A 12901-nucleotide genomic window follows, 5' to 3' on the forward strand; every position below is an offset into this window, starting at 1 on the left:
CATTTCATATTTGACATGCATAAAATGGCTGACTGCTGACTGTTTGAAATGGAATCAGATATAAGAATGCTATAGCTGGCAAGGTCAGGTTGACAATGAGTAGTTTTTTGTCTTAGAAAGAATTGATGACTTCCAGCTACGTGTCCAGGATAAACTGCATATCATTCTATGATAACTAGAGAAGACACCCCACGAAAGGACACTGAAACAAATCAGAAAGATTATAGATGATTTCAGGCCAACCAAAGCTTTGAAGAGGCTGAGACTTCATAGATAATAACAGATAATAATTCCTTTAAAAAGTTAGGTATCGGGATGAAAGAACGGTGCTTTTTGCTATGCTATCATAAGAACATAAGAACTAGGAGCAGTAGTAGGCCATCTGGCCCCTCGAGCCTGCTCCGCCATTCAATTAGATCATGGCTGATCTTTTGTGGACTCAGCTCCACTTTCCGGCCCGAACACCATAACCCTTAATCCCTTTATTCTTCAAAAAACTATCTATCTTTACCTTAAAAACATGTAATGAAGGAGCCTCAACTGCTTCACTGGGCAAGGAATTCCATAGATTCACAACCCTTTGGGTGAAGAAGTTCCTCCTAAACTCAGTCCTAAATCTACTTCCCCTTATTTTGAGGCTATGTCCCCTAGTTCTGCTGTCACCCGCCAGCGGAAACAACCTGCCCGCATCTATCCTATCTATTCCCTTCATAATTTTAAATGCTTCTATAAGATCCCCCCTCATCCTTCTAAATTCCAACGAGTACAGTCCCAGTCTACTCAACCTCTCTTCATAATCCAACCCCTTCAGCTCTGGGATTAACCTAGTGAATCTCCTCTGCACACCCTCCAGCGCCAGTACGTCCTTTCTCAAGTAAGGAGACCAAAACTGAACACAATACTCCAGGTGTGGCCGCACTAACACCTTATACAATTGCAACATAACCTCCCGAGTCTTAAACTCCATCCCTCTAGCAATGAAGGACAAAATTCCATTTGCCTTCTTAATCACCTGTTGCACTTGTAAACCAACCTTCTGTGACTCATGCACTAGCACACCCAAGTCTCTCTGAACAGCGGCATGCTTTAATATTTTATCGTTTAAATAATAATCCCGTTTGCTGTTATTCCTACCAAAATGGATAACCTCACATTTGTCAACATTGTATTCCATCTGCCAGACCCTAGCCCATTCACTTAACCTATCCAAATCCCTCTGCAGACTTCCAGTATCCTCTGCACTTTTCGCTTTACCACTCATCTTCGTGTCATCCGCAAACTTGGACACATTGCCCTTGGTCCCCAACTCCAAATCATCTATGTAAATTGTGAACAATTGTGGGCCCAACACGGATCCCTGAGGGACACCACTAGCTACTGATTGCCAACCAGAGAAACACCCATTTATCCCAACTCTTTGCTTTCTATTAATTAACCAATCCTCTATCCATGCTACTACTTTACCCTTAATGCCATGCATCTTTATCTTATGCAGCAACCTTTTGTGTGGCACCTTGTCAAAGGCTTTCTGGAAATCCAGATATACCACATCCATCGGCTCCCCGTTATCTACTGCACTGGTAATGTCCTCAAAAAATTCCACTAAATTAGTTAGGCATGACCTGCCCTTTACGAACCCATGCTGCGTCTGCCCAATGGGACAATTTCTATCCAAATGCCTCGCAATTTCTTCCTTGATGATAGATTCCAGCATCTTCCCAACTACCGAAGTTAAGCACACTGGCCTATAATTCTATCATGCTATGTTATCTGCTTAAGCTGTGAAATCGTTACTAATTTAAACTGCGCAGTTGTCTATGTATTGTGCATATTTGATTTGAACTGTTAATGTATCTTCAATTCAACCTATCTGTAATTGCGAGAGACAATCATTTCGACTAAGCTTCCTGCAGGGCTAAGTTGGAAACGTCTTAAAATTCTGTACAGGAAAACAAATCTTCAGTAGACACACTGAAGTTGCAAATTGATACTAAAACCCAATTAAAGGTCAGTCTCAAGTTCTGTTCAATTAATATATGCGCGGCGGCACAGAAATATATTAACGAAAAGTTCAGGTCCATCAAGGATGTCCTGCAGCCTGTCGGCAATCACGCATGTGGATTTAGAGCCCAGTCCCCTGGGAGCCATATTCGGGGTGTCGGACCTGCCCGTGTTGTTGGCGGGAATGGCAGCAGATATTTTAGCCTTCGCCTCGTTCATTGCTCGCAGGTGGGTTCTGATGAGGTGGAGGTCAGTTTCTCCACTCTGTGCATCAGTGTGATTGTGGGATTGAATGGAGTCCTTGCCCTTAGAACAGGTGAAATTCACTTTAAGTGGGGTGAGTGAGGGGTTCCATATAGATGGGGTTTGTTTATACTACATTTTGAGGAGCTGGTCATCATCAACTGCTGGGGGGAGTGGGGGGGGTCGGTGTTGGGTTTACTTTGTTTTGTAATGTTAGGTGTGTTGAATGTAAAAACGTTAAAATTTGAATAAAATACTTTTTTTTTAAAAGAAAATTTCTACTTTTAACTCATGCTGTTTGTGTTTCCAGGGTTTCTGAAAAGCTGCAAAGAATAGACATAGAATTTACAGTGCAGAAGGAGGCCATTTGGCCCATCGAGTCATCACCGGCCCTTGGAAAGAACACCCTACCTAAGCCCACACCTCACCCCATAGCCCAGTAACACTACCTCACCTTTTTCGACAGTAAGGGCAATGTAGCGTGACCAATCCACCTAACCTGCGCATCTTTGGATTGTGGGAGGAAACCGGAGCACCCGGAAAAAACCCACACAGACACGGGGAGAACATGCAGACTCCACAGACAGTGATCCAAGCCGGGAATCGAACCTGGGACCCTGGAGCTGAGAAGCAACTGGGCTAACCTCTGTGCAACCTGCCACCACGGTAAGGAGGCAAGAAATGATGAGTCCATAATGATACGCACCTTTACAACATGTGTATTTTCTGCTGCTGAACAAGATTGATATTGGAATGTCACCAAGATATGACTCCCCCGATTTGCCCCCCTCCCACCCAATGCCACAAGCTCCCCTTTGACCAATGTACGTTGCCGCTCCATGACCAGACCCCCAATCCCTGACCACCATCTCTTCCTCACCCACTCTTTCTTCCTAGCAACCCCCTCAATAGAAGGATCTGAAACCCAAGGGGAAAAGATTTAAAATGCAACCTAGAGTAAAATAACGCTCAGGAACCTATACTTGCAAATTTCCTAACCTTACACCCTGCCACTCCAATAGCTGGTGAATCATTAAGTACATGAATAATCAATCTAAAAATAAAAATGAAAGCTAGAAAAATTAATTTAGTACAGGTATTTTTCAAAGCACAGAATGCTTTAGCATAATCAACTATTGAGACAAGGTCTACAAATAACTTGAAAGGGAACCTAATAAGCATTTGAATAGAGCAGCTTTCTAAAGATGTAGAGAAAGGTCAGCCAAATAGGATTGAACCTGACAAATCTACATGCAGAGCTTGTTCTGGGCTCAGATACTGTGGTTGAATGGTTCCTTCTGTACAGATACAACAATGGTCAGTCGTAGCCTGAGCCAGGCATGCTGCAATGTGGATCATACAATGGCACAGATAGCAAGCTTCCTCAAAAGAACATCATGTAGCATCACTTCAGCAGGCAAACAAGGATTCAGGTACAGGGCTGCGTTATCAATTATGTGCGGATATATCCCTGAACTTTTCATGGATACAAATGCAAAAAAAAATTCTGACCAAGATGTACTCAAAAGCAACGTGTATCAAACTTATATCAAACTCAAAGAAAACTCGATACCTGTAAATAATCTTGTGTAACAACGGATTCCTCTTGATCATCAATCCAAGCCAAAGGCACTGGTGGAGGAAGAAACTCCAATGGCTAGAGAATGATTACAACATGATTATTGTAATTAAAATTTCACCATAAAACCGTGCACAACATGCAATCCACTAAATGGAAAAAATCTTGCAATTTTACCAGTGTTTTAGAAAATATTGGTTACTGAAAGCTAAGTTAAACAGCACTCAAGATTTCTGGGTGACACACTCCTTTGCAATTACGCAGATTGATCTATATTTGCAGGTATCTTATAAAATGAGCTGTTATCTAGTAAGAGGAGGTTATGAAATCAAAACCAGTTGAGATGTTGAGCTTTTATTCAACATTTTCAGATTTCATTTCAGATTTCCAGCATCCACATTATTTTGCTCATGAGACATTTATGAAGTTTAGTTTCTGGCTTATAGATTAATGAACTGTATTGGAATATGGTGCAAGAAAGATGGAAAAAACAATTTACAACACTTTTGATACTCAAGTATGTTTATGGACAAAACTACTCATCACAGTAGTAAATATTTAGTTTCATACAATGCACAATTCCCATAACAGCCTCCCCGAATAGGCGCCGGAATGTGGTGACTAGGGGCTTTTCACAGTAACTTAATTTGAAGCCTACTCATGACAATAAGCGATTTTCATTTCATTTCATTAACTTATTCAGGCAGTTTATAAATCAATTGAGCACCACGGTAAATATTAAGCATTCAAGGTAAGAAATGCTTAGGTATACTTGAGAAGTTCCTTGTTTATTCACAAAAAACCTTTTTAAAAAACAGAATTTAGCTGCTGCCCAGTTAACGTCACACCTCATCACTATCAATATAGATCATAAAACAAGCATACAAAGCTAGTGGTGTCCCTCAGGGGCCCACAACTTTTCACAATTTACATAGATGAGGAGTTGGGGACCAAGGGCAATGTGTCCAAGTTTGCAGACAACACTAAGATGAGTGGTAAAGCAATAAGTGCAGAGGATACCGGAAGTCTGCAGAGGGATTTGGATAGGTTAAGTGAATGGGCTGGGGTCTTGCAGATGGAATACAATGTGGAAAAATGTGAGGTTATATATTTTGGTAGGAATAACAGCAAAAGGGATTATTATTTAAATGATAAAATATTGAAAACATGCTGCTGTGCAGAGAGACCTGGGTGTACTAGTGCATGAGTCGCAAAACGTTGGTTTACAAGTGCAACAGGTGATTAAGAAGGCGAATGGAATTTTGTCCTTCATTGCTAGAGGGATGGAGTTTAAGACTAGGGAGGTTATGCTGCAATTGTATAAGGTGTTAGTGAGGCCACACCTGGAGTATTGTGTTCAGTTTTGGTCTCCTTACCTGAGAAAGGACGTACTGGCGCTGGAGGGTGTGCAGAGGAGATTCACTAGGTTAATTCCAGAGCTGAAAGGGTTGGATTACGAGCAGAGGTTGAGTAGATAACGATAGATCGTTTTTTGAAGAATAAAGGGATCAAGGGTTATGGTGTTAGAGCTGGAAAGTGGAGCCGAGTCCACAAAAGATCAGCCGTGATCTCATTGAATGGCGGAGCAGGCTCGAGGGGCCAGATGGCCTACTCCTGCTCCCAGTTTGTATGTTCTTATGTTCTTATAAAATGCCATCCTGGTACATCACAGCTGCTAATGTGCTGAGTGCACCTTTGTGCAAACACTGAACTCAGAATAATGTACTTCGTCTCCCTGCCCTCTTCTACCAGCATACAGCTCTGGTGGGTGGGAGATTTATGCTGTCCTTCAAAGAGCACAGATATGCATTATGAATTGTCCTGCCTGTACATCCACAAGCGTAAGAAATATAGCGATGGTCCACAACATGAGCCATGTAGGTCTCCTGTGACCCACCTCAGCCAATTAAATCTCTCTCCAATACTCATCAGCGTACCATCATCTTGGTACTAGAATTCGGCCCTCTCCTCTTCCTCTGAATATCACTTAACCGATTGGAGCCGACCTCCCTATCCTCATTTGTCCATCTTCAGTTATGAGGCTAGATGGGAGAGGTTGGGACTGTTCTACTTGCGAAGAGGAGATTTGATAGAAGTGTTCAAAATAATGAGGGAATTGGACAGAGTCGAGAAGTAGAAACTGTTCTCACTTATTCATTAAAAGATAAAGAACCAGAGGGCACAGATCTATAGTGATTTCCAAAAGAAGCAAATGTGATGCGAGATAAAAACCTTTTCACATAGTGAGTGGTTCAGGTCTGGAATGCTCTCGGAAGTGTAGTGGAGGCAGATTCACTTGTGTTATTCACAAGGGCAATAGGTTACTATTTCAATAGAAATAATGCGCATGGGTACGAAGAAAAGGCAGAGGAATTGCACTAAGTTATGATACTCATTTGAAGAGCCGGTGCAAACACGATAAACCAAATGGCTTCCTTCTGCACCGTAACAAATCCAAGATCCTTTGTGATTGTCTTCATCTCCCATCACCCTCTTCTTTTTGTCCCTGCAATGCTGTCCTCAAATATCCCCTCTTTTTCTTCCTCTCTCCTCTTCCACTGCCTCAACATTTCTCTGCTCCTCACCCACTCCCATCTTGTCCAATTCAATTATAACCCAACTCTCGCTTTGCTTTAACTGAAAAATACACCTAATCTTCTAATTTCTAGTTCACAGGTTGGGTGTATATCTCCTTTTAGCCCAGTTATCCTCAGTATAATCTTCCACCACAACTGAATGCTGGTATGATAGAGCACATTTCATTAATATTTTGTAAATATTACTAAAAGTGGTTTATGGTGAGATTTCTTGTGTTCTTATTTGTAATGCACTGACCTCCCATGGTTTGAAGATAATTGTTTGTTACAATATACGCATATTTACCGTAGAGAGGCATTCCATAGGGTAGGGTGGATAGAAAGAACCAATCACAACTAATGGCAAAATGGAAGAATAAACCAGAGGGAACCTTCCTTTCCTAATTACAACTTAGAACAGGCTCTAACAGTTGTATACTCAGTCCGGTGCCAGAACAATCCTCAAATACAAAGAACAGTCCTTCCAAATCTACCCAATATAACCCATTACTAAAACTGCTCTCTGCATAATCTTAACAGCTGTGAATTCTTCCCCATAACTTATTGTCCCAGTTCTTGAAACAAAGTTCACATGAAGCTCAATCAATTTCTTTCTTTTAGGCACAGCATATGCATCATTACCTGGTGAGTGTTTGGGTGCTTGTCTTCTTAAATCCTTTTGCTCCTTCTGGCGCTCCCCAATAGCAGTATTACATAAACTAGTTGTCTGCTGAGCATCAATGTATAACTCCTTGAATGGCGGTGGCCCATTCTTGTATTGAGTTTTAAAAGACTCTTCAATTGCTTGTGCCACATCAAATGCCCCAGTGAGTAACTGGTCCTGCCCATTCCCTAGCTCAATTTGCATTAATTTGGTAAACATCTAAAAGAACCAAATCCAGCCTTGTCTCGAGAGATAGCAGATAATTCAATTTCTTCTTCAGTCATGTTCTTGTTGCAGCGAGTTCAGTAATGCGCAGACTTCAAAGTAGCAATAAAATTCCAGAACTTAAAGTCCTCCCTATCAAATAGCCCACATGTTGAAGCTCAACAAGACAAGCTTGAAGGTTACAGCTCAAGACCTCAGTAACACTGTGTATTCACAAGATTGGTGGATCCCAATGAAAGCACAGTGTCCATCACGTAGCACAACATACGCGGCAGAACATGAACATATGTCGCACACAGGATTGAGCAAGAAACATTCTTTTTAAGCATAATTTGAACATGCAAATGTGACAATATTTACAGATCTTATAGCAGCTGGTAAGTATGCCCTTAAACTACATCGGCATATATGTAAATTTATGGCAGTGCAGAAAGTCATGAGGCACATCAACTCCATGCTCCCAGAATGCTTAAACCCACTGCAATTCACATACCACCACAACCTGTCCACAGCAGACACCATTTCCCTGGCCCTACACTCATTCTAGGAGCATCTTGACAACAAGGACTCCGACATCAGACTCCTATTTATTGACTACAGCTCCGCCTTCAACATCATGATCCCAGCCAGGCTCCTCTCAAAGCTCCAAAACCTAGGATTTGGCTCCTCACTCTGCAACTGGATTCTCGACTTTCTGGCCCATGAACCATAATTGGTAAGAATAAACAACAACACCTCCTCCATGATAGTCCTCAATACCGAGGCCCCGCAAGGCTGCGTGCTTAGCCCCCTAATGTACTCCCTATAACACACGACTGCGTGGCAAAATTTGGCTCCTACTCCATGTACAAGTTTGCTGATGGCCCGACCATAGTGCGTTGGATCTCGACCAACCATGAATCAGAATACAGGAGAAGGAGGTAGCGAACCTATTGGAGTGGTGCAACGACCACAATCTCCCCCTCAATTTCAGCAAAATTAAAGAGCTGGTCATTGACTTCAGGAAGCAAAGTATTGTACACACCCTTGTCTGCATCAACGGGGCCGAGGTGGAGATGACTGACAGCTTCAAAATCCTAGATGTGCACATCACCAAAAATCTGTCCTGGTGCAATCACGTCGACCCTACAACCCAGAAAGCACAACAGCGCCTATACCTTCTTAGGAAACTAAGGAAATTTGGCATGTCGACATTGACTCTTGCTAACTTATACAGTGCCACCATAGAAAACTTCCTATCTAGCTGCATCACAGCCTGGTATGGCAACTGCCTGGCCCAAGGTCGTAAGAAACTGTAGAGAATCGTGAACACTGCCCAGTCCATCACATGAACCCGTATTCCATCCATTGACTATCTACACTTCCCGCTGCCTTGGGAAAGCAGGCAGCATAATCAAAGACCTCTCCCACCCAGCTTACTCACTCGTACTTATTTACTCAGGCAGGAGATAAAAGTCTGAGAACACGCACTAACAAATACAAAAACAGCGTCTTCCCCGTTGTTACCAGACTCCTAAACGACCCTCTTATGGACTGATTTGATCTTTTCACACATCTTCTCCACCGTATACTACACTCCTGTATGCTTCACTCGATGCTCCTGTCTATGTATTTGCATTGTGTATTTTATATTTGCCCTATTATGTATTTTCTTTCAATATACAGAGTGATTTGTCTGAGCTGCAGGCAAAACAATACTTTTCACTGTACCTCGGTACGTGTGACAATAAACAAATCCAATCCAAAGGTGCTGTGCGTGTAGGCGCAGTAGCAAGTTGATGGAAACTGCTGTGTGCCCACATATTCTGCCTATAGAAATTAAAACTGGTCTTACTTTGTTAGATTTCCTCAAGTAGGCAAATTTCTTCCTCATTTACTTGCATTATCTCTGCACATCAGATACTTTGTTTGGTTCCACCTTGCAAAATACCCCATAATTTTATCCAAACGGAGAAAATCACCGTTTACCTGTTTCTTGCAAAGAATAGCTTGACAGCTGCATCAGTACGTCTCTGTTATTAACAGCACTGTTTTGTCACAAGTGTTTTTGACACTCCAAATTTGTGTGCGACAAAACCTCTCTCCACTTTGATGTCAGTGGCAGCTCTATGAGTTGTCATGGTGCAGGGAACGCATTCTACATAAAATGAGCTCCCAGTACTAGACCTAGTCTAAGCAAAAAATAAATGAGCCTATTCCCAGAGGATCACACGAGCTTAGTCTTTTTGTAAATACGTGAACACAAAGTTTGCAGTCCAAACACCTCAATGCAAAAGTAGGCAATTTGATCCATAGTTTTTTGAAAATGCATTAACTACATCACTGCACTTAATCTTACTCTGTGAACTTGAGCAAAACATTTTTAAGTCTGGTCCTTGTACCAGAGGCAGAAAAATAGAACAAAAACACAGCTTGAAATTATTAGAAATAGTAACCAGTAAGAGTTCTAATGCATTTCTGCATTCAGATTCCATAGAATGTGATTATTCATTATAAACTTATAAAATTATTCATATACACTTTACTTTCACAGCTCATTACATGTTTTGAAGTTACAGTTTATACAATTTAATTCTGAGTGATCCAGCATGATGTCTGTTAAACCCAAACAAGTATATAGTAAATAGTTATTTTGGGGAAGAGCTTGCAAAGGCATCTTAACAGTAAACATATTGTGTATTAGATGTTGTAACTACAATACCTCCTCTGTTAACTGAATGGGCTCCTCGATGGGAATCATGCTATCTACATCAGTTTCCTTGTTGGCCTTCAAGTTCGAGCGGCAGCAGATCATAGTGACGCTGATGGGCAAGTCTTTTAGAATACTGACAACATCTTGGTGATTCTGACCTAGGAGTGGTATTCCATTCACCTAAAACACAATACAAATTCGTCAGTAAAACCCAATTAAAAGCAGCATCTATTCCCCATCTTAAATGCAATACATTCCTCCTATTCGCTAGGGGATGGCTTAGCACAATGAGCTAAACAGCTGCCTTGTCATGCAGAACAAGACCAGCAGCGCGGGTTCTATTCCCGTACCAGCCTCCCCGAACACGCGCCGAAATGTGGCGACTAGGGGCTTTTCACAGTAACTTCATTGAAGTCTACTTGTGACAATAAGAAATTATTATTAGTCATCTGAAATTATTCTACACTTTTTAAGTTGCATCATCATCGCTATGCACTTAGTTCAATAATATCAATGTTAATCTTTAAATATTTAATGAAAAACCATCAAGCGTAGATAAGAGAAAAAAATTGACTGAAAATATACCAAAATGTTAACAGCTATTCCTTTTTGAAATAAATTGGAAGGTACACTGCTTAATTAGAAAACAAATGTATTTTCAAATGAACTACAACTGTACATATGAAGACTGAATCTACGAAATTCCGTTCTAAATGAAGGTACAATTCTAAAAGCAGTGCAGGAGCAGAGACCTGGGTGTACATGCAAAAATCATTGAAGGTGGCAGAACAAATTGAGGGAACGGTAACAAGAGCTGACAACATCCAAGCTTTATCACTAGGGGCACAGAGTACAAAAGCAAGGAAGTTATGTTAAGCTTCTATTAAACACTGGTTTGGCCTCAACTTGAGAACTGCATCCAGTTTTGTGCACATTTTAGGAGGGATGTTAAGACATTCAAGCGGGTTTAGAAGATTTATGGGAATGGTTCTAAGGATAAGGAACTGAAGTTACACATCAATTGAAGTTGGGATTGTTTTCATTGGAAGAGAAAGTTGAGAGATTTGATGGCGGTATTCAAAATCATGAGAGGTCTGTACAAAGCACAGGGAGAAACTGTTCCCACTGCTGGAAATATCAAGAACCAGAGAGCACAGATTTTTTTTTATTTTTTTAAGAACAGTACAGCACAGAACAGGCCCTTCGGCCCTCGATGCTGTGCCGAGCAATGATCACCCTACTCAAGCCCACGTATCCACCCTATACCAGTAACCCAACAACCCCCATTAACCTTATTTTTTAGGACACTAAGGGCAATTTAGCCTGGCCAATCCACCTAACCCGCACATCTTTGGACTGTGGGAGGAAACCGGAGCACCCGGAGGAAACCCACGCACACACGGGGAGGACGTGCAGACTCCACACAGACAGTGACCCAGCCGGGAATCGAACCTGGGACCCTGGAGCTGTGAAGCATTGATGCTAACCACCATAAGAACATAAGAACATAAGAACTAGGAGCAGGAGTAGGCCATCTGGCCCCTCGAGCCTGCTCCGCCATTCAATTAGATCATGGCTGATCTTTTGTGGACTCAGCTCCACTTTCCGGCCCGAACATCATAACCCTTAATCCCTTTATTCTTCAAAAAACTATCTATCTTTACCTTAAAAACATGTAATGAAGGAGCCTCAACTGCTTCACTGTGCAAGGAATTCCATAGATTCACAACCCTTTGGGTGAAGAAGTTCCTCCTAAACTCAGTCCTAAATCTACTTCCCCTTATTTTGAGGCTATGTCCCCTAATTCTGCTGTCACCCGCCAGTGGAAACAACCTGCCCGCATCTATCCTATCTATTCCCTTCACAATTTTAAATGTTTCTATAAGATCCCCCCTCATCCTTCTAAATTCCAACGAGTACAGTCCTAGTCTACTCAACCTCTCCTCATAATCCCACCCCTTCAGCTCTGGGATTAACCTAGTGAATCTCCTCTGCACACCCTCCAGCGCCAGTACGTCCTTTCTCAAGTAAGGAGACCAAAACTGAACACAATACTCCAGGTGTGGCCGCACTAACACCTTATACAATTGCAACATAACCTCCCTAGTCTTAAACTCCATCCCTCTAGCAATGAAGGACAAAATTCCATTTGCCTTCTTAATCACCTGTTGCACTTGTAAACCAACCTTCTGTGACTCATGCACTAGCACACCCAAGTCTCTCTGAACAGCGGCATGCTTTAATATTTTATCGTTTAAATAATAATCCCATTTGCTGTTATTCCTACCAAAATGGAAAACCTCACATTTGTCAACATTGTATTCCATCTGCCAGACCCGAGCCCATTCACTTAACCTATCCAAATCCCTCTGCAGACTTCCAGTATCCTCTGCACTTTTCGCTTTACCACTCATCTTAGTGTCATCTGCAAACTTGGACACATTGCCCTTGGTCCCCAACTCCAAATCATCAATGTAAATTGTGAACAATTGTGGGCCCAACACGGATCCCTGAGGGACACCACTAGCTACTGATTGCCAACCAGAGAAACACCCATTTATCCCAACTCTTTGCTTTCTATTAATTAACCAATCCTCTATCCATGCTACTACTTTACCCTTAATGCCATGCATCTTTATCTTATGCAGCAACCTTTTGTGTGGCACCTTGTCAAAGGCTTTCTGGAAATCCAGATATACCACATCCATCGGCTCCCCGTTATCTACTGCACTGGTAATGTCCTCAAAAAATTCCACTAAATTAGTTAGGCATGACCTGCCTTTTACGAACCCATGCTGCGTCTGCCCAATGGGACAATTTCTATCCAGATGCCTCGCAATTTCTTCCTTGATGATAGATTCCAGCATCTTCCCTATTACCAAAGTTAAACTCACTGGCCTATAATTTCCTGCTTTCTGCCT

At 41.8% G+C, this 12901-nt stretch overlaps 1 protein-coding gene across 12 annotated transcripts in view; it reads right to left on the reverse strand.

Moving 5' to 3' along the window:
• LOC119970168 (multiple PDZ domain protein) overlaps positions 1-12901 on the reverse strand; it is a 416554-nt gene that overhangs the window by 266948 nt on the left and 136705 nt on the right. For all 12 annotated transcript variants that reach the window (XM_038804325.1, XM_038804326.1, XM_038804336.1 and 9 more), the window contains exons 15-16: positions 9990-10160; positions 3818-3901 (exon numbers count right to left, since the gene is read on the reverse strand). In XM_038804325.1, coding sequence (XP_038660253.1) covers positions 3818-3901; positions 9990-10160 — 255 coding nt within the window. The remainder of the gene's footprint in view (positions 1-3817; positions 3902-9989; positions 10161-12901) is intronic.

Source organism: Scyliorhinus canicula, chromosome 8 (genome assembly GCF_902713615.1).
Source record: "Scyliorhinus canicula chromosome 8, sScyCan1.1, whole genome shotgun sequence".
In the NCBI taxonomy this organism is placed as follows: domain Eukaryota; kingdom Metazoa; phylum Chordata; class Chondrichthyes; order Carcharhiniformes; family Scyliorhinidae; genus Scyliorhinus; species Scyliorhinus canicula.